Consider the following 27,766-nt stretch of genomic DNA (forward strand, 5'->3'; position numbering starts at 1 on the left):
CATGGCCAAGTAGGATTTCTTTGGAATGCAAGGATGATTCAACATATGAAAATCATTGTTATACATGACGTTAACAGAAAGAGAAAGAAAACCCACCTGATCATCTCAGTGCAGAACAAGCATTTGAGAAAATTTAACACCCTTTCATGATAGAAACATGCAACAAAGTAGGAACAGAAGGAAACTTCCTCAACATACTAAAAGCCATATATGAATAACCTACAATGAACATCATACTCAGTGATGAAAGGTTTTCCTCTGAGTTCAGGAACACAGGAAGGATGTCTGCTTTTGCCACTTCTATTCAACACACTACTGGAAGTTCTAGATTGAACAATTAGGCAAGAAAAAAATAAAAAGACATTCAAACTAGAAAGAAAGAGGTAAACTTACGTCTGTTTGCAGATTGTATGACCTTATATGTAGAAAACCCTAAACACTACATAAAAAACTACTTGAGAGACTTCCCTGGTGATCTAGTGGTTAAGAATCCTCTTTCCAGTGCAGGGGACACAGACTCGATCCCTAGTCGGGGAACTAAAATCCCACATGCCATGGGGCCACTAAGCCCACGCCACAACTACAGAGCCCACATGCTCTGGAGCCTACACGCCACAACTAGAGAGCCCACGTGCCACAACTACTGAGCCCGCACGCCACAACTAGAGAGAAGCCCGCACGCCACAACAAAGATCCCACGTGCCGCAACGAAAGATCCCACGTGCCGCAACTAAGACCCAACGCAGCCAAAAGGTAAAATAAATAAATACATATTTTTAAAAAAAACTATTTGAACTAATAAATGAATTTTGTAAAGTAGGATGCAAAGTCAACAGACATAAATCAGTCACAGACTTCCCTGGTGGTCCAGTGGGTGAGACTGCACGTTCCTAATGCCAGGGGCCGGGGTTCAATCCCTGGTCAGGGAACTGGATCCTGCACGCATGCTGCAACTAAGAGTTCTCATGCTGCAACTAAGAAGTCCACAAGCCGCAGCTGAGTCTGCATACTGCAACTTAGAAGCCATCATGCCACAATTAAAGATCCTGCATGCCGCAGTGAATATCCCACATGCTGCAACTAAGACCTGGCGCAGCCAAAATAAATAAATAAATATTTAAAAATAAATAAAAATAAGATGGTAATCTTTAACAAAAATCAGTTGCATTTTGTACACTAACAGTGAACAATTTGAAAAAGAAATTACAAAACAATTCCATTTACAAGTAGCATCAAAAAGAATAAAATACTTAGCAGTTAACTTAATCAAGGAGGTAGAATACTTGTACAATGAAAACTATAAAACATTGCTGAAAGAAATTAAAGAGGATGTAAATGAATGGAACCACATCCCCCCTGTTCATGGATTGGAAAACTTACTATTGTTAAAAAGTCAATACTCCCCAAAGTAATTTATAGATTCAGTGCAATCCCTATCAAAGCCCCAATGACATTTTTTTTTTTGCAGCAATAGAAAAAAAAAATCCTAAAATTCATATGGAATCTCAGGGAACCTCAAATAGCTAAAACAGTCTTGAAAAAAAATGAACAAAGCAGGAGGACTCATACTTCCTGTTTTCAAAGCTTACTACAAAACAACAGTAATATAAACAGTATGTTATTGACATAAAGATAGGTATAGAGACCAGTGGAATAGAATAGAAAGCTCAGAAATAAACCCTCGTACATATGGTCAAATGATTTTTGACAAGGGTGTCAAGGCTATTCAATGGGGAAAAGACAGTCTTTTCAACAAATGGTGCTGGGAAAACTGAATATCCCAATGCAAAAGAATGAAGTTGGACCCTTAGCTAACACTATATTCAAAAATTAACTCAAAATGGATCTAAATATATGACCTAAAACAATAAAACACTTAGAAGAAAACATAGGGCAAAAGTTTCATGACGTTGAATTTAGCAGTGATTTCTGAGATATGACACCAAAGGCACAGGCAACAAAAGAATAAAAATAGACAAGTCGGATTTCATGAAAATTTAAAAATTTTGTGCATTAAATGACACTCTCCACAGGGTAAGAAGGCAACCCACAAAATGGGAGAAAAGATTTGCAAGTCATGTATCTGGTAAGAGATTTATAATATCCAGAATATATAGAGAACTCCTAAAACTTAACAACAACAAAAAATCAATTTTAAAATTTAATAGACATTTCTCCAAAGAAGATATTCCAATGTCTAGAAAGCACATGAAAAGATGCTCAGTATCACTAATCATCAGGGAAGAATGCAAGTCAAAACTAAAAGGAGATACTAACCCATTAGGATGGCTGTTATCAAAAAATAGAAAATAACAAGGATGTGGAGAAATCTGAATCCTTGTTCACTATTGGTAGGAACGTAAAACGGTACAGCTGTTGTGGGAAAGAGTATGGCAATTCCTTAAATCAATTAAAAATAAAAATACCGTATGATCCAGCAGTTCCACTTCTGAATGGAATTATACGCCAAAGAACTGAAAGCAGGGACTGAAACAGGTATTTGTGTACCTATTTTCATAGCAGCGTTATTTACAATGGCTAAAACTTGGAAGCAACTTAAGTGTCCATCAGTGGATGAATGAATACACAAAATGTAGTATATACATACAATGCAATATTATTCAGCCTCTAAAGGAAGGAAATTCTGACATATGCTACAACATGGATGAACCTTGAAGATCTTACGCTAAGTGAAACAAGTCAGTTATAAAAAGATATACTGTATGATTCCACTTACATGAAATACTTAAGAGCAGTCAAAATCATAGAGACAGAAAGTAGAATGGTGGTTGCCAGGGGCTGGGGAGAAGAGGCAACTGGAGTTAGTGTTTAATGGATATAGTATTTCAGTTTGGGAAGATGAAAAGAATGGATCGGAGCAAGGAGGAAAATCTGAGGAGATGATGATGGTGGAGGTGGAGAGGAATGGAGTGAGGAATCTGTTAAGCTATGTCTTAATTTAGTCAAGAAGTTTAGCAGAAAGAAGAGAAAAGGTCATGCTGTGTATATAGGACCATAACTATATTACTTTCTATCTACTTATGTTAGTTACTGTACTTTTAATGCCTTGCTGTTGTATTCTATTTTAGACTTTGGAGTTAGTGCTTTTTTAGCAACTGGTGGTGACATTACCCGAAATAAAGTTAGAAAAACCTTTGTTGGAACCCCTTGCTGGATGGCGCCTGAAGTTATGGAACAGGTACTGTGTCTTTTGTCTTTTTAAAACGATTTGGGGTTTTGTTACAAAATTGAAAAAATTGAATAGTGTTTGCTTTTGTTTGTTCTACTAGGTTTGGCTTCGGGAAGTACGTCTCTGTTCCTTAAGACTGGTCCGTGCTTAAAAAAAAAACAAAAAAACTCTAGAATCTTAACAAGGGACATATGAATCTCAAGATTTATACAAAAGGCAACCTAAGGAATAATATAATCAAGATTGATTTAATGCTAATATCCTTAGTACAAATTAAATGACCTGACTTTTTTTACATGTAGTTTCATTGCTATAGCTCTTGAAGGACTAGTTTTCTCCAAGTCCCTCTTTCCCAGTTGTCAAACAAACTGTAGTCTGATGTCGCTCATCCCATCACCTAATGGAAACTGCTATTTCTCCAATCCAGTGCTCATGTTTTTGCTCCTTGTTTTGCTCTCTTTGTGGCATTTGAAACTGTTGAACTTTTCCCCCTTTACTCACATCCTTGGCTTCCTCATTCTTCATCTACTTGTCAGGCCATTTCTCTGGCTTCTCTTCTGGCTTTCCTTCTACTGCTAAATGACACTGCTCCCCAGCACCTTGTTTCTGACTCTTCTATTCTCTGACGACACATACTATTTTCATCTCCACTTCCCACCTGTTAATTATTTCTAAATTATATCCAGTCGAGTCTTGTTTTTTAAGCCTCTGGATAGATATTTCCAATTCCCTATAGATGTTTTACATAAATGTCTTATGTCAAACTCGGTATGTAGAACTGAATCTACTTTTTATTCTGTTACAATAAAATACAATACAGTACAGGCCTATATTGACCCTGTTGGTGAGGGAAGGCTTCCCATGCTAGGGTTATGGGGATGGCTGAACGCACAGCACCTGACACTGGGCCTAATGAGATTGACAGCAGTTTATTATTTGTATGTACACATATCTGGAGGCAGAGGACACTGCATGCCCCACGGGGTTGCACTTAGGAAGGAAAAGAACAAACAGTTGCTGTAGGAGACAGGCTTTGTAGTATCAAGAGAGTGATATGCCCTTTGGTTTCCTTGTGAAGGTGTGATTGGCTTGTTTGAACAATTCTGAGGGCTGGCAGGGAAACCTGCTACTCAGGAATAAACAGGAACTGTACCTGATCCATTTGATGTGCAGGGTTGTTGGGCCTAGGGGGCCTTCTCCTTGGGAGGAGACGGGGGAAGGGAACTTTCGCTTACGTCAGTAGAGGTCCTCCTGTTTACCCAATGTTGAAGCAGCACGTAATATGGAGCTTTAATTTTAGGTCTCAAACCACACACTCCCCAAACCTGTTTCTCCTCCTATATTGCTTAGGATAGAAAATTAAAATATTTAATTATATAATATGCTGGTGACAGTATAAAGGAGAGAAATTTGGCAACATATTCACAGCAACAACTTTAAAAATATTCTCACCCTTGGTAACTTTTTTCATTCTAAAAATTAAGGTGATAAAACAATACCATAACACAGAGGAATTAATGGAGAGGGTGTGGGACATATATGTAATGGAGTGTTAACGCAGCCATAAAAAGGAACAAAATTGGGTCCTTTGTAGAGATGTGAATGGACCTGGAGACTGTCATACAGAGTGGGGTGAGTCAGAAAAAGAAAAACATTAACGCATATATGTGGAATCTAGAAAAATGGTGTAGATGATCTTATTTGCAAAGCAGAGATAGAGACACAGATGTGGAGAACAGGCATGTGGACGCCAAGGGGGAAGGGGGGGTGGGATGAACTGGAAGATTGGGATTGATATATATACACTATTGATACTGTGTATAAAATAGATAACTAATAAGAACCTACTGTGTAGCACAAGGAACTCTACTCAGTGCTCTCTGGTGACCTAAGTGGGAAGGAAATCCAAAAAAAAGGGGATATATGTATACGTGTGGCTGATTCACTTTGCCGTACAGTAGAAACTAGCACGGCATTGTGAAACAACTATACGCCAATAAAAATTAATTTAAAAAAAGAAAAAAACAATACCATAACATAGGAAATTGGGAAAACTATGCCTAAGACTGCCTAACACTTTTTTTTGTTCTAGTTCTTTCTAGTTTTTTTCTTTAATAGGCTATATATCTGTTTGTAATAGGATCAGAACTTACGAAAACTTTTGTAATCGTTTTTCTTCATAAGTGCTTTATCATATAACATCATAAAGTGGTTTTCCATATTTTCATATAGAATTCATTAATTTTGCTTTTAGTTGAGTGTATAATATTTTTTTAAGTGAATATACCATACTTAACTATTTCCCCATTGTTGGTGAACATTCATTCAGTTTTCTTTCTTTCCTTTTCTTTTTTCCTCTTACCAAGTATATTTGGCTTTTGCCAACTTTAGATTATATTTTATTGGCTTAAAATTTATGGTTCTTCATACATATTAGAAGCTATCTTTTAAAAGTGCTTTTAGGGTGGTAAAAATAATCTTGTACATCTCTCTGTTCTGTACAGGTCCGGGGTTATGATTTTAAAGCTGACATCTGGAGTTTTGGGATCACAGCAATTGAACTGGCCACAGGGGCAGCTCCTTATCATAAGTATCCGCCAATGAAGGTGAAGCTCATATTCAAAATACTACCCCAGCTCATGCCTCAGTTCTCTTTCAGAGCCTTACTTCATTTGGCATTCTTTTTTTGTTGTTGTTCTCCTTCACTTTATTTATTTATTTAACATCTTTATTGGAGTATAATTGCTTTACAATGGTGTGTTAGTTCTGCTTTATAACAAAGTGAATCAGCTACGCATATACATATATCCCCATATCTCCTCCCTCTTGCATCTCCCTCCCACCCTCCCTATACCACCCCTTTAGGTGGTCACAAAGCACCGAGCTGATCTCCCTATGCTATGTGACTGCTTCCCACTAGCTAGCTTTTTTTTTGCGGTATGCGGGCCTCTCACTGTTGTGGCCTCTCCCGTTGCGGAGCACAGGCTCCGGACGCACAGGCTCAGCGGCCGTGGCTCACGGGCCCAGCCGCTCCGCGGCATGTGGGATCCTCCTGGACCGGGACATGAATCCGTGTCCCCTGCATTGGCAGGCGGACTCTCAACCACTGCGCCACCAGGGAAACCCTAGCTAGCTATTTTACATTTGGTAGTGTATATATGTCCATGCCACTCTCTCACTTCATCCCAGCTTACCCTTCCCCCCACCCCATGTCCTCAAGTCCATTCTCTACGTCTGCATCTTTATTCCTGTCCTGCCCTTGGGTTCTTCAGAACCTTTTTTTTTTTAAAGATTCCATATATATGTGTTAGCATACAGTATTTGTTTTTCTCTTCCTGACTTAACTTCACTCTGTGTGACAGACTCTGGGTCCATCCACCTCACTACAAATAACTCAATTTCGTTTCTTTTTATGACTGAGTAATATTCCATTGTATATATGTGCCACATTTTCTTTATCCATTCATCTGTCGATGGACACTTAGGTTGCTTCCATGTCCTGGCTATTGTAAATAGAGCTGCAATGAACATTGTGGTGCATGACTCTTTTTGAATTATGTTTTGCTCAGAGTATATGCCCACTAGTGGGATTGCTGGGTCATATGGTAGTTCTATTTTTAGTTTTTTAATGAACCTCCATACTGTTCTCCATAGTGGCTGTATCAGTTTACATTCCCACCAGCAGTACAAGAGGGTTCCCTTTTCTCCACACCCTCTCCAGCATTTATTGTTTGTACAGTTTTTGATGATGGCCATTCTGACCGGTGTGAGGTGATACCTCATTTTAGTTTTGATTTGCTTTTCTCTAATGATTAGTGATGTTGAGCATCCTTTCATGTGTTTGTTGGCAATCTGTATCTTCTTTGGAGAAATGTCTTTTTAGGTCTTCTGCCCATTTTTGGATTGGGTTGTTTGTTTTTTTGATATTGAGCTGCATGAGCTGCTTGTAAATTTTGGAGATTAGTCCTTTGTCAGTTGCTTCATTTGCAAATATTTTCTCCCATTCTGAGGGTTGTCTTTTCGTCTTGTTTATGGTTTCCTTTGCTGTGCAAAAGCTTTTAAGTTTCACTAGGTCCCATTTGTTTATTTTTGTTTTTATTTTCATTTCTCTAGGAGATGGGTCAAAAAGGATCTTGCTGTGATTTATGTCTATGTTTTCCTCTAAGAGTTTTATAGTGTCTTGCCTTATATTTAGGTCTTTAATCCATTTTGAGTTTATTTTTGTGTATGGTGTTAGAGAGTGTTCTAATTTCATTCTTTTAATGTGGCTGTCCAGTTTTCTCAGCACCACTTATTGAAGAGGCTGTCTTTTCTCCATTGTATATTCTTGCCTCCTTTGTCAAAAATAAGGTGGCCACATGTGTGTGGGTTTATCTCTGGGCTTTCTATCCTGTTCCATTGATCTATATTTCTGGTTTTGTGCCAGTACCATACTGTCTTGATTACTGTAGCTTTGTAGTATAGTCTGAGGTCCGGGAGCCTGATTCGTTTGACATTCTTATCCATAGAATTCTGCTCTGCATTCCTTCTAACTCCTGTAGCAGTTAAAATCTCTATTAGATATTTGGTATTTTGCATTGGGTGACTTTACATTGTAGTTGAGCTTTTTATATGATGACTCACCATCTCCTGACTGTGTAACTAGTTTGATATTAGGATCTGTTGTGTCTTATTTTAGGGTGTGTTCCCCACAGTCACTTGTGTAGAACAGCCTCAGTGGGGATGATGATCATTTCTACTTTATAAGGTTGTTGGAAGGGTTACATGTTAATAGTAATTATCACTAACATTGATTCAGCACTTATCTGTGCCAGGCACTGTTTTTAAGTGCTTTTAAGTGTTTTAAGTGCTTTTTATTAACAACTACTTTTTATTAACAACTACGTTTCAGGTAACTACTCCTTCAGGATATGAGGCCTTTTAATAAAAGCTGCTTAATGTCCTACTTCAAAGCAAACTTTTATTCAATAACAGTGAGAATGATATATATGTATGGCACATGAACACTTTGCATGGATGTTAAATAAGATCCATGCAAAGTGTTCATGTGCCATACATATATATCATTCTCACTGCTATTGAATAAAAGTTTGCTTTGTAGTAGGACATTAAGCAGGTTTATTAAAAGGCCTCTTATATCTTGAAGGAGTAGTTACCTGAAACGTAGTTGTTAATCCTAATACCCCAACATTAGTAATAAATGAGTTTTTTGTGTTTCAAGATGGTCCTGCCAGTACTGTTGGCAGCCATTTTTATCTGTGTGACCCCTTAATTATAATATGCACATGAATTCTGTTTGTTTGTAACTGTAGCTGTTGTTTATAGTTCTGCTTGATCACTTTACAAAATGCCCCATGACTGTTTAAATTGGTGACCACCGTTGTGAATTTTTGTCATAGTGATATTATTCATATATCTATGTTCTTGGTGCATTTTAGAACCTTTAAAATGTTATTTTGTCCCCTTTAACAATGTAGAGAGGGACAAAACCAGTAAGCAGATAGTATGAAAACCCTCTCTATATCTGCATATTCAAAACATATGTATATTGACCTATATATTTGATGCGTGAAAGGTTAGTGATATTTTAAGGCCACGGTTTTTTCTTAAAGGTCAAGATGCTTAGGTGTAAGTGAATAGTCACAAGGTTTTGAAAAGGATGGTTTTTTAATAACTGTAAAGTGGGAGGCTATTTTTAGGTCCAAGAAATGGCTTATTTTTAAAAAGAGGTGGGGGAGGAAGATGAGGTTTACTTTATATCATTGTAAGCAGTGACTCCTGCAGTTGTAGCCAGACATACACGTTAACCTATTTGCTCAAAACGAGAAATACTGCCAATCTTAGTAGTTCCCTTTCAGTAAATATAAATTGAATCTGAATAGCAAGTAATAATTCTGATTATAGCATTTTAATTTTGGTGTTGACTTTGTGCTCAGAAAAATGGCTTATACTTTTATTAAAAAGTCAAACAGTATAGAAAAACACAAAACATCCCAAATTCCACCATATAAATGTGACCTTTATTATTACATCTCTATGCATTAAGGTAGTATGTTGCCATGTCAAAGAAGGAAGAGATTTCGGATGGACAGTTGCTGCAGGGAAGGTAGGAAGAATGCAAACTAAAAGAGGCTGTAGTTTTGTTAACTGGGACATCGTCAGTGATTTCTGTGATTGAAGTTTCTGAGGAGTTCTGGGAAGAGAAGGTCAGGTTACAGGGGGTCAGGTTGGAACAGAGCCATGAATAGGTAAAGTCAGCAAGGTCACACTCTTAATTTTGCTATGGTTTTAATTTTTTTTAAGATAGTTTGCTGGTATAAGAATGGGGACAGAGGACATGAAGAAAGGATTCCAACTAAAGGACATACAGTACAATGTTGATACAGTTGAGCCCTTGTAGGCACATGCCTGGGAAGCCAACTATCTATAAGATACTGTTTATGTGGAAAACACCTAAATAACTCTAGTTTCCAAACAACTGGTCTAGATGTGCACTTTTAGAAAATGAAATCTGCTTGTATGTTTGGAGGTTGTCTATATTGAAAAAACTTGGCCGCAATATTTAATTTACTTTATGAGTCTTCAGAAGTTTATATTGTATTAAAAATTCTTACAGGTTTTAATGCTGACACTGCAGAATGATCCTCCTTCTTTGGAAACTGGTGTTCAAGATAAAGAAATGCTGAAAAAGTATGGAAAATCATTTAGAAAAATGATTTCATTGTGCCTTCAAAAGGATCCAGAAAAAAGGTAAAATATGAGATAAAGCTTACTTTTCTCTTCATCTAATGTATAAACCATTGAGGAAGCCTAAGAATCACATACATACATGCCATACATACATACATGCACAGCGAATTCAAAGGAACTAAATACAAACATTAGGGGAAAAATGCACAGACCATTATACTAGACTGGAATGAGTGAATTACTTTCTCCCTTCTTTTTAGTATACAGTGTACCCTAAATAGTTAAGCTATTTCCTGGTTAATTTCTTATAATTATAAATTTCTATGTTACGGAAATGCCAAGTTAGTGGGAGGGCTTATTTTCAATTTGCATTTAAGAGTTGTAAGTAAAGCAGTATCTTAATGCTCTTTACAATTTTAATAACAAGAGCAATATACATAGCAAATATTATATTTAATGTCGAATAGTCATACTTATTTCCTTACTAGAAAGATATTTTAGTTAAGTGGACCAAAAAGTCAAAGAGCTTATTGTCAACATTAGAAAAATTGGGTGGCATGTAAGTAAGAGAAACATGATCATCTAATGTGTGTATCGTTATGAATTAAACAGAAGCATAGAATGTTGAAGATCATTGAATACAATCTTTTATCTTGGAGGTCAACCAAAACTCCTGATTTCTAACCTTGGGCCCTGTTCCCACTCTGTCTTATTTTTCTGTTTCACATAGTATATACATAGTCCACTCAGTTTCTTAGCACTAAGAGGTCTTTAATTTTGATTTTTCTAAAGCTCAACAAAAGTAAAAGATTTGAACTGACATCCTTGATCGTGTCTTTAGTATATATAATGGGCTTCAAAATTTACTGTTGGAAATATTGGAAAGGGTAAGAAAACAGGCAGTAAAATTCAAACCTTTGTTTTTAGAACTTTTTTTCTCTTTCTGAATAAATTGGTATAAAACATAGGTAATGCTTTTGCTTCTGCCAAGTTAGTTGACTAAAATAACAGAATTCTCTTGTTACAAACACCCAGAAATGCTGGCTAAATCTATCCAACTTAAAAAACCAAATACAGAGATGAACTTGCAATAAAGGGATGTCTTCAGATGCCAGAATTAATAAGGAAGCCATAAATCCAAGAACTATCATAAACTAATTCTGTGGCTCCCCTCAGTAGGACACTATTCATTCCAATAACCTACTGGTTTGGATTTTTAACTTCCAAGTGGGGACTGGAAATGAGATATTGGGCCTACCCAATGGGGATTTTGAACTGAGATCTCTGCTTAAAGCTAGGACATTCAGAAGTCTGCATCCTGAGTAAAAGGAGAGACCAAAAAACAAAAAAAAATCTGTCCATCATCACAGAGACACAACAGAAATCTTTCCTGAATAATCCAGCCCTCTGACCTGGACATTCTGCAGGTTTACAGTCTGAATTTATACCCATATTATCCAGGAATCCACAGGATTAGAAAGTAAAACAGTTATTACTAAGCCAGTTTTATTTCTGGCAGAAGCAATTGGAAACTGCACTGTTAGAATACTTCCAAAACTCAGGTCCATGAGATTCTTTTTTTCGTTTTTTAAATTTTATTTATTTTTGGCTGTGTTGGGTCTTTGTTGCTGCGTGCAGGCTTTCTCTAGCTGCGGCGAGCGGGGGCTACTCTTTGTTGCGATACATGGGCTTCTCATTGCGGTGGCTTCTCTTGTTGCGGAGCACAGGCTCTAGACACACGGGCTTCAGTAGTTGCAGCACGCGGACTTTGTAGTTGTGGCGTGCGGGCTCAGTAGTTTTGTCACACGGGCTTAGTTGCTGCGTGGCATGTGGGATCTTCCCGTACCAGGGACTGAACCTGTGTCCCCTGCATTGGCAGGCAGATTCTGAACCACTGCACTGCCAGGGAAGTCCCCTATGAAATTCTTGCACTGAAGAGATCACAATCCAGAATTACAAAACGCACAGTGTAACACTACCGCTGTGAACTAGAAGCAACATTCGAAGAAATAACAGCTGAGAATTTTCTGAATTGATGAAATACCTTTATTTTCAGGCTAAGGAAATATCACCCCAGATTCCAAGTGGTATCCCTCTTTTCCCACTTGTACACATTGTCGTGAAACTACTGGACACAAAGGCAAAGAGAAGCTCTTAAATGCGACCTGAGAGAACAGATTACGTACTGAGGAATAGCAGGCAGATTGACAGCCACTTCCCCAAAAACAACAGTCAAGGCCAGAATATACTGGAACAGTGCTGAGAAAAAAAAAGCTGTTAACCCAGAATTCTCCATCTAGTCAAACTATCATTCAACAGTAAGCATGAAATTAAGTTATTTTTCAGACAAAAATTGAGTTTTCTAGTCATGTTTTAATCACTTAAAGAACTCCTCTAAAGTGTACTTTAGAAAGAAGGAAGTGAACCTAGAAGAAAAGAATGAATCATAAAAAACAGTGTTGTGCAAACTGTTGAACATTTTGAAATTGTGACTGAATGAAAAAAATAGGAATGGTAATGTCTACTTTCAGTTTGCATAGCACTTCCACACTGACTCTCTCTTTTAATCTGTCAGAATCCTCTGAGGCCCTGGTTCTCAAGCTTGAGTACATATTGGTATCACCTGGGGAGTTCTAAAAACTGCTGATACCCAGGTTTGCCCCCACAGATTCTGCTTTAAGTGTTAAGGGGAACAGCCTGGGCATCAGGATTTTTTTTTTTTTAAATAAGATAAGACTTTATTTCTCTCTTGTGTAACAGTTCACATGTGGTATGACAACTCTATTTCAGAAGGGCAATCCAAAACGTAGGCTGCTTCTACCTTGTTGCTCTGACATAGCTAGAATATGACCCTCATGTCTTTAGTCCCAAGGATTTTTTTTTTTAACTCCCAGATATTGTAATGCACAGCAGTGTTTAAGAACCACTGCTTTTAAGGACTTGGCCAGGTAATACTGAACCTTAGAGAAGTGATTTGCTCAAGATTACATGGTAGGTATGTGGTGTTAATCAGGTCCAGTTTCTTAAGTGTAGTATTTATTATTTATTCTCAGTCATACTAGTTTGTGAAATGGACAACAGTGCCTTTATGCCAATGAAGTAAGACTGTACACAGTTGAGTTAAAAACTGAGTTTAGGGCTTCCCTGGTGGCTCAGTGGTTAAGAGTCCGCCTGCCAATGCAGGGGACACAGATTCGAGCCCTGGTCCAGGAAGATCCCACATGCCACGGAGCAACTGAGCCCGTGCGCCACAACTACTGAGCCTGCGCTCTAGAGCCCACAAGCTACAACTACTGAGCCCATGCACCGCATTTACTGAAGCCCACGCGCTCTAGAGCCCGTGCTCCGCAACAAGAGAAGCCACCACAGTGAAAAGCCCACGCGCAGCAACGAAGAGTAGCCCCTGCTCGCCACAACTAGAGAAAGCCTGCACACAGCTACGAAGACCCAACACAGCCAAAAATAAGAAAAAAATAAGTAAAAATAAATTAATTAAAAAAAACCTGAGTTTAGATTAAATTGGGGGACTATACGTTACTCTTAGAATCTTCAGTTTTTTTAAAGGAAATTGTGAAATTATTTTTAAAAAATATGTAGTTACCTAAGTTGAAGGCTTGCAAGCAACCATGTGGCAAGAAGCACAGGGCTTGATTTGTGAGTTTAAATATATTTTTTTGCCTCGTTAAAGCAGATAAAGCCAACTTCTTGGGAAATAATATTAAATAGCAAATATATTGAAAGGCACTAAGAAATCATGCTTTTAAAAGAAACATTTCACTAATGAATTTTTGAAAGAGCCTACAATAATTATTATCAGAACATTTCTATTTGAGTTTTTTAATTTTGTTCGATGTCTTGTACTGAGTTTATCCTTTTTGGTTTTTAGTAGGTTGAGGACAGTGGAGTACACTGAGTTTTTATCTTGATGCTCAAGAAATCATTTTTGAAAATGAAAACCCACATTCCACTTGAATTTATAAAAACTTTCTTTTCTGGTTTTAGACCAACAGCAGCAGAACTGTTAAGGCACAAATTTTTCCAAAAAGCAAAGGTAGGACATTCTAACTTGATTTCATGTGTTCATATGATCCTCCTCAATTACCTAAATTAGGTTCACTGTTCAGATGTTGCATTAAGATGATTATTTTTGGAAGAATGATGGTAGATCAAATAATTGCTGAGGGCACTATTTATATAATCTTTGGTATATAAGATAAATGTATTTTTCATATAAATTAAGTGTCAGGTAAAACTTAAAACAGGAAAAATGAATATTAAACTTTACCATTATAAATAAAATCTGTGGAAAATTCTGTGAAATATACTGAACTCGCATTTCAGGGTTTACTACTGAATTAGTAAACATCTCATTTCCCAAAGATGTGGGTTAAGTAGGATGTTACTGTAGTTGGGAAATGTGGGACCATGATCCCAAAGGACATATGTTAAAGCAAACTTTTCATAGATAATGGTTTTTACAGTACACTAAAGATTTTTCTCAATTTATAAAGTCATGGTAGTAATATACTAAGGAGCTTCAGAAGCTTTTTTCAAACTTCTTTATAAAACAGTTACTGTATCACATTTTAATTGTGAATATTTCTGTGTCAGTTATTTTGTTCAATAAAAACTTCTTGTGAGAAGAAAATACTTATTTTTCCTCTCCAGAATAAAGAATTTCTTCAAGAAAAAATATTGCAGAGAGCACCAACCATTTCTGAAAGAGCTAGAAAGGTAAATGGGGGTTTTACTCAGTTTTTCTGGGAAATTACTTAGAATAGATTTACTTTTGCATTTTGAAAGTATATTTAACTAATACTGTGTTAACAGTATGAGTATTACTCATTTTCTTTCAGTCTTATCTTTAGCATTCTTTGATATATTCTTTTAGCAATAGTCTACTGTATGCCTTGGTATTACTCCACTATCAACTAGAATGAAAAGGTATGTTACGTAATTAATGAATTAATTCTAAATTCTGTTAAATCACTGTTTGCAACTACCAGAGTAAATTGTAAAGTTGTGAAGTTTCTTCACACCATACAAAAACAATGAAGACACCACTTCACACCCACTAGGATAACTATATCAAAAAAGACAAACAATAACAAGTGTTGCTAAAGATGTAGAGAAATTGGAGCCCTTACACATTACTGACGGGAATGGAAAATGGTGTGGCCACTTTTAAAAAGCAGTCGGGCAGTTTCACAAAAGGCTAAACAAAGTTGCCATATGACCCAGCAATTCCACTCCTAGTCACACCCAAGAGCATTGAAAACATGTACACATAAAAATATGTACATGGGTCCAATCGCCGTCAGCCGAGGGCTGGCGGAGAGACACGCCCATGGCTGGGAAGTTGGCGGAGAAGAAAAATCCACCATGGGTACTTCCGGGGATTCTTCATATTGATGGAAGAAAGTGTTCAGAGTACCAAGTGAATCCCATTGAAGCCACGTGAGGGAGATAGGAGAGGCTAAATATAGCCACATTAAAAACCATCAGCAATGTTGGAAACAGCTTCAAGCTGAACATCCACATCTATATCCTAAGCTGCTTCGGCTGAGTGAATTTCTATTAAATAACAGTATCCTTTCTCTTGGCTGACTGGAAGAACTACATGTTTTAAGAAGAAAAGAGTTTAAAAAATTAAATAATTCAGTCTTATGTCCTTCCCCCTGACTAAAGTAGAAGCCACTTCCCCATTATTTCACGATTAATGTGAAAAAGTACAGGAACAATGAGAGGAAGTTCATCTGTTTCCAGTAGTAACATTCTGGTTTCTGTTGGAATTCCATCGGCAGCAGAAGGAAGCAGCATATACCACATGCCTCCCTATTACAATACACAAAGCTGTCAACTTTGAACTCTTTTGAAATGTTAGTAAAGTAGAAAAGATGATTGTGGCTTTCCTTCAATATTATTTGGGTAACCTAGCCTTAAAATAGTGAACAAACATAAGTCCTTTACCCTTAAGGCAGGACGAAACCAAGATATTAGTGGTCTAGGTAAGCTAGTAATTTGGCATACCTTCAAATGGTTACTTTTCAGATATTCACTCAGCAGGTGTTTGGGTGAGGAGTTGGGCATGGCAGGCCTTGAGAGGGAGTGGAAAGGGGGCTGGTGGGGCCTTTCAGTTTGCATACTCTATTCAGTATAACAAAGACCATGCAACTGATCTGGCTAGATCTCCTTGGAAGGCAGTTTGGTGACCATCTGTAGATTTTCAAATATGCCCGTCCCTATTCCAAGCTGTTTATCGAGGCATTAGTAGCTGCAGCATTTATAACTGCACTGGTAGCTCCTTGAAAGGTTACTGCTTTATATTCTTTTCTCTACCTTGTTGCATTCCCAAAGATGCTTTCACACTCCTTATAGATCCAGCCTCCCTTCTATACCATGTACTGAGTGTCTGTTATGTGCCAGGCACTGTGCCAGATACTAGAAATATAAAAGTGATGAAGATACTTTCCCTGCCCTTAAGGACACACCTTGGGTAGGGGAAAGATTTACAAACAAATAATACAATACCACAGTGATGAAGCCTGTAGCAGTAAAATGGTTATTACTAGATATTACTGGTAAAATGCTCTGAAATCCTTTCTTAAAATAGAAGGTATTTTGAATTTGCCTTTATCTCTGGAAATCTTACCTTGGGTAAGGACTGGAATGAAAAGAGAGTAATGTTAAAAAAAAATATGTACATGAATGTTCATAGAAGTATTCTTCATAACTAAAAAGTGGAAACAACCTGAATGTCCATCTATTATAAATGGATATATAAAATGTCATGTACCTATACAATGGAATATTATTCAGAAATAATGAATGAAGTACTGATACATGCCATAACATGGGTGTACCTTTAAAACAGTATGCTAATTGAAAGACATATTCTATGATTCCATTTATGTGAACTATCCAGAATAGGCAAATGTATAGAGACAGAAAGTAGATTATTGGTTGCCTAGGACTTGAGCAAATTGTAGGGAAAAGGGCAGTGACTGCTAATGGGTATGGGATGTTTTTTGGGGGGTGGAGGGAGTGATGAAAATGACCAAAATTTGATTGTGGAGATGGTTTCACAACTCTGAATATACTAAAAATCATTGGATTGTAATACCTTAAATGGGTCAATTTTACGATATATGAATTATATCTCTGTAAAGCTGTTACTTTTAAAAAAGAAGCATTTAGAGAATGGCGCTACCACCAATGGCTCTTGGAAATTGAAAACATTATAGAAGAAATGAAAAAAATTCTTTACAAAGATTTTAGGGTAAAGTTGAGGAATTTCCCAGAAAACAGAGCCAAAAGGCCAAGAGATAGGTAACAGAAAAGATGAGAACATTAGAAGATTATTTGAGAAGCCTCAATATTTGAGTTAAAAGAGTTCCAGAAAAGGAGAACTGAGAAAAACAGAAGAAAAGAAATTACTGAAAAAATAATTCAAGAAAAATTTTCTGAATTTCCAGATTGAAAGAGCCCAAGTACCCAGCACAGTGAATGAAAATAGACCAACAGTAAGGCACATTTACCATGGTAGCTCATAATACCGGAGACGAAAAGAAGATGTGTAGCTTTCCAGAGAAGGGGGACAGGGCACGGACAGGATCGGGGTCATAATGACCTCAGCAGCATCTCTGGAAGCCACATCACAATGCAGCACTATTTCAACATTATGAAAAAAAAATGTTTTCTAACCCAGATTTTTTTTTTAACCAGTCAGACTGTAAGTGAAGTGTGGGAACAGAATCAAGTTATGTTCAGAAATGCTTGGCTTTAATAAATGTGCCATGTTGATAGTAGAGGAAGTGTTTAAAGTAAGAACAGGGAAGTCATGTGATCTAGGAAGCATGGTCCTCTAGATGACGGTAGAGTGAGATCTAAAGTACCAGACCTGGTGTCAGTCTGGTGGAACAGATCAGGAGGCTCTGGTGAGAGGCTTTCTCAAGAAGATAATACTGATGAATACCTAATATATGTGAATATGGTGAGAGGAGATTTACACAGCAGGGAGAGAATTGAGAGATGAATATGACAAGTAAGAAATAAGCAAATATTAACTCCAGGGGAAATTAAAAAGTTATGCAGAAAAGAAAAGTAATTGTAATATATAATAAGGTTCACCTGTATAGTTTATATAATCATGTTATATAAACACTGAATATTGATTTAAGCAAAATTACTTAAAAAAGTAATTACTGAATTACTGAAAATTACTGAAAAAAGAGTAGGGGATTGATAATAGGGTTTAATTCTCATTTGCATAGCAGGAAGTTCAATAGATAATTCCTAAAACTAGAAAATCAAGGGGTAATAATAAGAACAGGTTACTCAGAGAGATAAATATAAATTCCAAAAGAATAAGCTAACATGAATTGAAAGTGGTTGCCTGTGAGGAAGAATATGAAAGTTAGGGGACTGCTCTTTTTCTTAACAACACTTGCATAGCTGTAGTACTTTTGAAACTATGGAGGTATAATTGTGATTTTAAACATTAAAATTGAAAAAAAAGAGCAGCATCTTCTTTATCTTGGGTTTATTTATTTGAGGGCTTAAACTCCACCCCCCCACACCTTTTTTCAGTGTCTCAAGATACGAAACCATTAATCAGATTTGACCTGTGACTTCACATAAGAAGGATTTGGATGATGTGCAGGCTCAGAATATGGGAGTACAGGGAGGGTCAGTGGTTGTGAGTAAAGACAAATAGTGGAGATTATGAACAGAAAGCAAGGGAAGGATGGAGGATGTGAGTTTATATAGGAAAACTTCTCTATTGGGAAAATTATTATCTGCTTACAACATTGAAGTAATAGAAGGAGAGAGAATATGGCTGACTTTTCTATATAGTAAGTGTCAAACACTACCATAGTCCACGTCTCTCTTCCTAATGAGCAGGTTCGGAGAGTACCAGGTTCCAGTGGCCGTCTTCATAAGACAGAAGATGGTGGCTGGGAGTGGAGTGATGATGAATTTGATGAAGAAAGTGAGGAAGGGAAAGCAGCAATTTCACAACTCAGGGTAAGTTTTGTTAAACTATATGCTTTAGCTAGAGTTCTATCTTTTTGTCTGAAGCCTCTGAGATAATACTATATTCTGTGGTTCTGTTCAGTTTAACCAGCTAAAATATAAAAAATACAGACAGAATTTTCTTGAACAACTTATTAACAACAGGAGCCCAAGTAATTCTACATGGAAAAGGGGACTGGCATATCTGTTTTACTGTGATAATATTTAGGGTATATAAAAATGACCTAAATCGAGAAATAAAAACTATAGTGTCTGAGATGAAAACACACTGGATTAGATGAATGGCTGATTAAACACTGCAGAAGAAAAGATTAGAGAATTTGAAAGCCTAACAATTGAAACTTTGTCCCTAAAGTCTGTTAACTTTCTACCTGAAGAGGAACAGTGCACCTCTTCTTCAATGGGTATATCCTGGATCGTGTGTGCGAGTGTGTTAGTTTTTGCTAGAAGTGGACACCAAGACATGAAGTGAGCAAATACTATTTGAAAAATGGCGCTGATAGACTTGCTCAGTGCAGGGTTGCCACAAACCTTCAATTTGTAAAAAAATGCAATATCTGCAAAGCATAATAAAGCCTAGTGCAATAAAATGAGGTGGGCCTATATCTTAAAGAATTTGTTCCAACATTTTCTTGTTTGTATTGTTTCCAGTATTAAATCTGCTTGTATACTTACCTTTTCATTTATAAGTCACATTTGTTTTTACTCTGGCTGCTTTTAAGATATTTTTCTTTATGAATGGTTTTGAGCAATTTGATATGGTATGTCTAGGTGTATCTTTTTTTTTTTTTTTCCATGTTTCATGTTTAGGGTTTATTGAGCTTCTTGGATCTTTGGGTTTACAGTTTTTTAATCAAGTTTGGAAAGTTTTCAGCCATTACATTTTCTTTTTTTTTAATATTTATTTATTTGTTTATTTATTTATTTGGCTGCACTGGGTCTTAATTGTGGCACGTGGGATCTTCATTGCCACATGTGGGATCTAGTTCCCTGACCAGGGATTGAACCTGGGCCCCCTGCATTGGGAGTGTGGAGTCTTAACCACTAGACCACCAGGGAAGTCCCTCAGCTATTACATTTTCAAATGCTTTTTCTGTCCTTCCACCTTGGAGAGTCCAATAACATGTATATTAGGCTGCTTAAAGTCATCTGACTGCTCACTGATCGTCTTTTCATGTTTTAAAAATTCTTTTTCCCTCAGTTTCATTTTGCATAGTTTCTAGTGCTGGCCTGTTCATTAGTCTTTCTTCTGCAGTGTTAATCTGCTGCTAATCTCCCATCCAGTCTCCTTTCCATCTCAGGTGTAATACGAGAATTTTGATTTGGTGTTTGATTTGGTTGTTAGTTTCTAGAAGTTTGATTTGGTGTTGTTTTGGCATCTTCAATGTCTCTACTTAACTTTTTGAAGATACGAATATATAATAATTATTTTAATGTCCTTCTCTGCTAATTCTAACATCCAAGTCAGTTTGGGGGCAGTTTTCTTTTCACTGTGGCTTGAAAAGTGTTTTTGAGAGTTGAGTAAATAGAGGTAAGAGATCAAGGCAGATAAAATTTGATAAGGTAGAGTACCAAGGAGGAGAGAGCTACCCAGAGAAAGAAGCTTAGAGCTTCCCTTTTGAGTATTCAGCAGCATACTTATCAGTGACTATATGTGAGAAAACTACCCATGTGGAGAAAGTGCCCAGCACTCACACAGCCAGGAACAGCAGTTAGACTGGAGAAACTTATAATTCACAGGGCATTTGGTAGAGTGCTTAGTAATGGGGTGTAATATATTGCCCTAGACCGAACACTGCTCCAGACCCAACTAACAGCTCATCAAAGCAGGATCCAAAAGGATTAAACTATTTCCAAGTAACTTTACTGTATTCCAAAACAAAGCTCAAGAAGATTTATAGAAATTATCAGCATGCAACAAGGTAAAATTCACAGTTTCTGTCATCTAATCGAAGATTACAAGAGTAAACATACCTTATGCCCAGATCGTGGTTTCTAATGTCATTCCCTACTAAAGAACAAAGGCTCACTGGAGAAATGGCTGATTCCAGGGCTTACACAGGGAAAATGCAAGATAAATCTGGAATATCTTCTTTTGACAGAAAGAAAAGATCTTTTATTTTTAAAAAAGTCATAATAATATGAGCCAGGTTGAAGGAGCTCCCACTGGCCAAATTAGGGAGAATTTAACAATCAAAATCATTAAGTGTAGGAATAAATTATAAATCATTTAAAAAATAGGAATCTATAGGCCCATACTAATAATAAACAGATATATAAATACATGGGGGGGGGGATGGGTTTTCATTACAGTAACTGCCAGTGCTGACTGGTAAATGTAGGAGTGGATGGGGAAGTTCATCATTTTACAGCCATCATAAAACAATCGTAAATGTTAGATCAGACAAGGATCATCAATAGGTGCTAAACATATGGGAAAATTTTGATGAACAGGATATTTACATGGTCTTAAAGTTTCTCTCCATAGATGGCCTATTAGTTGCAAGAAAAAAATACTGCGTACCTGAGAAATTAGAAAATGCCTTGACTCAATGATTAAAATTAACATCACTAATGAGGGGTAGAGGAACATGTGATTCCCTAAGATATGACACTATAGGAAGGATACGTCACTCTGTAGAATTCATTTAAGTCTGAATCATGAGGAAACATCAGACAAACCACAAATTAGGAGCATTCTATTCAAATAGAGTGTGTAGTAGGCAGGGGGGAATGATTATGTGTAGGAGGTCATTGGAAAAGTTGGATTATAGAGAGTAAATTAAAGTATTATTTTTTAATTTACTTAAGTTGATTGCTTTAGTAGTGTGAAGTTATGTAAGAGAATATCCCTATTCTTAAGTACACAGTGGGGACTTTCCTGGTGGTCCAGTGGTTAAGACTCTGCCCTCCCAATGCAGGGGGCCCGGGTTCAATCCTGGTCAGGGAACTAGATCCCTCATGCCACAACTAAAGATCCCGCACACTGCAACAAAGATCCCGCACGCAGCAACGAAGATCCCGAGTGCCACAACTAAGACCCGGCACAGCCAAATAAATAAATATTTTTAAAAAAAAGAAGAAGAGGAAGAAATACACAGTGACTATTCAGTTGTAAAGAGCTATGATTATATGCAACTTATTCTCAAATGGTACAGGACTGATTAAATATATATATTTAAAAAGAGAGAACGTGAACACTAAATAATAAAGCACATGAGGAAAAAGGTTAGTAATGGATGAATCTGGGTAAAGGGTATAGCAGTGTTCTTTGTATTATTCTTATTCTAACAACTTTCTGTAAGTTTGAAATTATTTCCAAACAAAGTTTTTTTTAAGGTTTTGTGTTGGCTGTATACTTGCTGTAACCCATTAGCTGTTGCCTGTACCTTGATTCTCCTTAATAAAATGGTAATGAAAATTTTAAAAACCTAAACTGACCTTATAAGAAGTCTAAATTCACACTTGGTAGAATTTACCATAAATTGACGTTTGTTTAGAGATATGTTGTTGTTTTATGTATTCTCCAGTGCCTGTATCCAGAATTACTACTAACTTATGATCTACTGAATCAATTTAGCTTTAGATTTTCATATGGCATATTGTAATTAGTATTTCAATTTTGGCTCAAGAGTTTTCTTCATTAAAGCCTATAATCAGAATTACTCTGCTTTAAGAATGTGTTGGATAATTAGCTCGAATGTTTACATTTGGTTTGAGATATTATGCACATAATATGTTCATGATTAGTAGAAAGAATTGAACTTTGAAGAATGTGACCTCCCTACTAACTGATAGCTCAGTCCCATTATGTTTGCTTATAAACCTCAAGTTCTAGACTTAAAATACCGTAGGTATATTGATGCGTTACAGGCTACCTGGACAAAGAATACAGTAGTATCATGACAGTTTTCTTTTTCCAGAAAACTCTCACTAGAGTTACCGATGAGTTAATTATGGATCAGAGTGAAATGGAGTTGACTTGCATTTCAACATTCCGTGCAGTTTGGAACTGACTACAAGTAACCTGAGTTTTCAGTTAACAAGCCTCCTTTTTTTGTATTTCTTTTAGTCTCCCAGAGTGAAAGACTCATTAACAAATTCTGAGGTAAGTAGTTGTGATTATTGAATCATTAAAGTATATGTGCTTTTGTTTTGGTTTGGTTTTAATGTTAAGCACACTTTTTGGTATGTGCCTAAACGGGAATGGGAACTTATGCCAGTCGAATTTTATGAGAGCTATCGATTCTGAGTTTGAATGTATCTTTGCAGTAAATGGTGCCATTGCACTCATTTTAAAAGTGGGCCTAAGAACCCAGAATGTTCTTTTTTGCTTGCTTGACTTTATGAACGGCTGTTTTTATCTTGGGCTGCTTAAAGTGGAAATTAGTCTTTTTGCATTAGCCTGTCCAGGAATCTGTCATATGCTGCCTTTGCTTTTTGGACTTTTTTCCTCAGCCTCTTGTCAAATAGATTCTGATGTCTATAGTTACTGCCTCAGTGTGATAGGGAATCCTACTAAACAGACGCCTGTTAGGCTGGCCTGCCTTATGCTCCTTACCTAAAGAAAATAATCATCTCGTGAGTATTCAATATTTGGTTTAATGGCACACATGTCTTGCTCTTAATCCAATTTGTTCTTGCCACATGCTTAAAAGTAACTATTTTTTCCACTTCATTTGTATATATAGTAATATAATTATGTACAGGATTATGTTTAAGACTGAAAATACTGTACCTCAGCTTATTACAGGCTAGCATCTGACAACTTGAATTAGAACTGCTATTCACTAAGATTTCTGGCTCTTCTTCTTGGTATGCTGTAGAATTGCATTTTTCTGCCCCTTGAAGTTACTCATGGCCGTGGCAGTTACTTTGGCCAATAAAATGTGAGCAGAAGGAAGAGCCACATTGTGATTCCCTGGGTTCCCTTGCCCCTGCCATCATGACCTGCATCCCTGCTGCAAATTTATGTACCAAATTTAGCCTCTGCTGGCCACAGATGGACTTGAAGTGTGTGCAAGAAATAACTTTATCACCTCACACCAGTCAGAATGGCTATTATCAAAAAGACAAGTGTTGGTGAGGATATAGAGAAAAGAGAAGCCTCGTGCACTGTTGGTGGGAATGTAAATTGGTGCAGCCACTATGGAAAACAGTTTCTCAAAAAACTAAAAATACAATCATATATCCCACAAATCGACTTCTGGGTATTTTCCCAAAAACACTAATTCAGAAAGATATATGCATCCCGTATTCATTGCAGCATTATTTACAGTAGCTAAGATATGGAAGCAACCTAAGTATCCATCAATAGATGAATGGATAAAGAAGATATGATATATATGTATATATACACAATGAAATATTACTCAGTCAGGGACTTCCCTGATGGTCCAGTGGCCAGGTCTCTGCACTCCCAATGCAGGGGGCCCAGGTTCGATCCCTGGTCGGGGAACTAAGGTCCCACATACCGCAACCAAGAGTTCATATGCCACAACTAGGATCACACATGCCACAACTAAGACCCAGGGCAGCCAAATAAATAAATAAATTTTTTTTTAAAAAAGAAAGAAATATTAGTCAAAGAAGGAATGAAATCTTGCCATTTGCAACAACATGGATGGACCTTGAGGGTATTATGCTAAGTGAAATAAGTCAGAGAAAGACAAATACCATATGATGTAACTTATATGTGGAATCTGAAAAACAACAAATGAACAAACAAAACAGAAATAGTCTCATAGATACAGAGAACAAACTGGTGGTTGCCAAAGGGGAGGGGCGTGAGGGGAATTGTGAAATATGTGGGGGAGATTAAGAAGTACAAACTTCCGGTTATAAAAAATAAATAAGTCATGGGGATGTAATGTACCGCATAGGGAATACAGTCAATAATATTGTAATAACTTTGTAGGTGACAGATGGTAACTAGATTTATTGTAGTGATCATTTTTTAATATATAAAAATACCAATCGCTATGTTGTACACCTGAAGCTAATATACTATTGTAAGTCGATGAATTATACTTCAGTTTTTTAAAAAAGGAAAATAATTCTAAAACAAGCAAAATGTTTTCAAAAAAGTAATAACTTTTGTTCTTGTAATTTACTGAGAATTTAAGATTATTTGTTACGCTCTAACTTAACCTATCTTGACTGATTCCTAGTTTCTCAAAAATTGAATGGAAGGGTATTTTACATATTACCCAGACTTATTCTTTTTAGTCTCCTCCTTGTTCCTTTGCCTAAATAGCCTCTCCACGTGAACTTGTACATGCTCATAGTCATAGTCTCATGCTCATAACTTTGTTGTTGTTTTTTAAATTATGATAAAATACACATAACATAAAATTAACCATCTTAACCATTTTTAGTGTGCAGTTCACTGACATTAAGTACATTCACACTGTTGTGCAACCATCCCCACCATCCATCTCCAGAGTTCTTTTCATCTTGCAAAACCAGCTCTGTACCCATTAAACAATAACTCCCTATTCTCTCCTCCCCCCAGCTCCTAGCAACGTCCATTCTATTTTCTGTCTCTTGAATTTGACTACTCTAGGTACCTCATAAAAGTGGAATCATACAATATTTGTCCTTTTCTGACTTGTGTATTTCACTTACATAATGCCCTCAAGGTTCATCTATGTAACATGTATCAGAATTTCCTCTTTCCTTCCCTTTTAAGGCTGAATAATATTCCATATTTGTGTGTGTGTGTGAACCGCATTTGTTTAACCATCTATCTGTCAATGGGCATTTGGGTTTCTTCTACTTTTTGGCTATTGTGACTCATGCTGCTATGAACATGGCCACACAAATATCTGTTTGAGTCCCTGCTTTCAATTCTTTTGGGTCTATACCCAGAAGGGAATTGTTGGATTATATAGTAATTCTATTTTTAATTTTTTGAGGAACTATCATACTGTTTTCCATAACGGATGTCCTATTTTACATTCCCACCTGCAATGCACAAGGTTCCAGTCTCTTCACATCCTCTCATTACTTTGTTTTGTATAACCTTTCTGTCTTGATTATAGGTATACATATATGTGCATGCAGTTTGGAAGCTGTCTTTTTGAAATAGTGCTAATAGTTTTAAGCATTTTCAAAACTAATCTTAAAGTTCTGTTTTTCTATCAAAAACTGGAACCAGTGACTAACTTTTGGTTTCCTTTATGTGAAGCTAAGTAAACACAAAATTTTACTTCCTTGTCTCCTTGTTTTGCTTATATGATAACAGCTATTAGACCTCTCATTGCCCTTCTGATTTTTTTCCTCTTTTAATTCTAAATTTTGGCCATTACATTGATATCATTTTCCCCATTACCTTATAATTTTAAGTATGTTTAACTTGAATTTGTACTCAACTTCGGTCTTTTTTCCCCATTACATAACTAAAATTTTCAAACACGCAAAATAATGTTTAATGTCTATGTTAGTTATAAAGCTTCACATCCATTTTGAAAAGCATTGCAGTTATGTTAAGGAACCATTGGTTGATTTTCTTTTTTTGAAGTAATGGAACGTCCCCAACATAGAAAAATGTCATTTCTATAATTTCATACTATATACTACATCTGTATTTTGTAGGTGCTATTTTGCTGGGCAAAGGGGATAGAATAGATGTATTTAAAAATAAACAGGACACAAAGAACTACTATTCTGAAGAAGGAAAAAAAAGTGGACTACTTATATTTGTTACAACATGACTGACTCAAAAACTAAGTTAAAGAAGCCAGACACAAAAAGAGTGCATATTGTAAAATTTGGTTTATATGAAATGTCCACAAAAGGCAAATTGATAGAGGCAGAAAGTAGATCAGTGGTTGCCTAGGGCTGGGTGGGGGAGCCGGAGTTAACTGTAAATGGGCACGGGAAGAGTTGATGGAAGTTTTCTAAAACCAGATTGTAGGGATGTTAACAGAAGTAGAAATTCTCTAAAAATCACTTGAGTTGTAGGCCGCCGCCGCCCTCGCCGCGGAGCCGTGTGGAGACGAGCTCACAAGCTAACCTGAGCCAGCGGCCGAGCCAGCTGGCGGGCGTCCCAGAGGTGGCGGCGCAGGGAGGGGCCCGACGCACGCACTTGGCCCTGGCGGCCGCCATGGCGGACAGCGGCCCTACAGGGGGCGCGGCGTTGGCGGCTCCGGCCCCTGGACCGGGGAGTGGTGGCCCAGGGCCCCGCGTCTACTTTCAGAGCCCCCCTGGGGCTGCAGGCTAGGGCGCGGGCGGCGCGGACGACGAGGGCCCAGTGAGGCGCCGAGGGAAGGTCACGGTCGGGTAGCACCGCGAGGAGCTACGGAGGCGCCTCAACCTGGAGGAGTGGATGCTGGAGCAGCTCACTCACCTCTAGGACTGCCAGGAAGAAGAGATCCCAGAACTGGAGATTGACGTGGATGAACTTCTGGACATGGAGAGCGATGATACCCGAGCTACCAGGGTCACGGAGCTGCTGGTTGACTGTTACAAACCCACCGAGGCCTTCGTCTCTGGCTTGCTGGACAAGATCCGAGGCACGCAGAAGCTGAGCACAGCCAGAAGAAGTAAGGGTCCTCGACCCAGGTGAACCGTGGTTCCCACAGAACAATCGCTGCCCCCCCCGCAAGCTGGTAACAACAGCAATACCAGTGAATTTCATGGGACGTAAATTATACCTCAAGAAGTTCTTAAAAACAAAAAAGTGGGACTTTCCTGGTGGTGCAGTGATTAAGAATCCACCTGCCAATGCAGGGGACACGGGTTCGATCCCTGGTCCGGGAAGATGCCACATGCCGTGGAGCAACTAATCCCGTGCACCACAACTACTGAGCCTGTGCTCTAGAGCTGGCGAGCCACAACTACTGAGCC

At 37.5% G+C, this 27,766-nt stretch overlaps 1 protein-coding gene, 1 non-coding gene and 1 pseudogene across 4 annotated transcripts in view; all 3 read left to right on the forward strand.

Annotated features, from left to right (window-relative positions):
* OXSR1 (oxidative stress responsive kinase 1) overlaps positions 1–27,766 on the forward strand; it is a 99,425-nt gene that overhangs the window by 62,097 nt on the left and 9,562 nt on the right. For 2 of the 3 annotated variants that reach the window (XM_027088134.1, XM_027088136.1), the window contains 7 exons: positions 3,090–3,199; positions 5,695–5,796; positions 9,807–9,940; positions 13,883–13,931; positions 14,549–14,614; positions 18,785–18,907; positions 22,989–23,024. In XM_027088134.1, coding sequence (XP_026943935.1) covers positions 3,090–3,199; positions 5,695–5,796; positions 9,807–9,940; positions 13,883–13,931; positions 14,549–14,614; positions 18,785–18,907; positions 22,989–23,024 — 620 coding nt within the window. The remainder of the gene's footprint in view (positions 1–3,089; positions 3,200–5,694; positions 5,797–9,806; positions 9,941–13,882; positions 13,932–14,548; positions 14,615–18,784; positions 18,908–22,988; positions 23,025–27,766) is intronic. The other variant, XM_027088135.1, reaches the window with a different exon arrangement.
* Positions 24,302–24,374, forward strand: TRNAG-CCC (transfer RNA glycine (anticodon CCC)). Its single transcript has one exon. It is a non-coding gene; the product is annotated as a tRNA-Gly (tRNA).
* On the forward strand, positions 25,784–27,654 carry LOC113610210 (protein phosphatase 1 regulatory subunit 14B pseudogene; annotated as a pseudogene).

The sequence above is a fragment of the Aethalodelphis obliquidens genome, unplaced genomic scaffold (assembly GCF_003676395.1).
Source record: "Aethalodelphis obliquidens isolate GAN/ISIS:26980383/991018 unplaced genomic scaffold, ASM367639v1 scaffold62, whole genome shotgun sequence".
NCBI classification, from domain to species: Eukaryota; Metazoa; Chordata; class Mammalia; order Artiodactyla; family Delphinidae; genus Aethalodelphis; species Aethalodelphis obliquidens.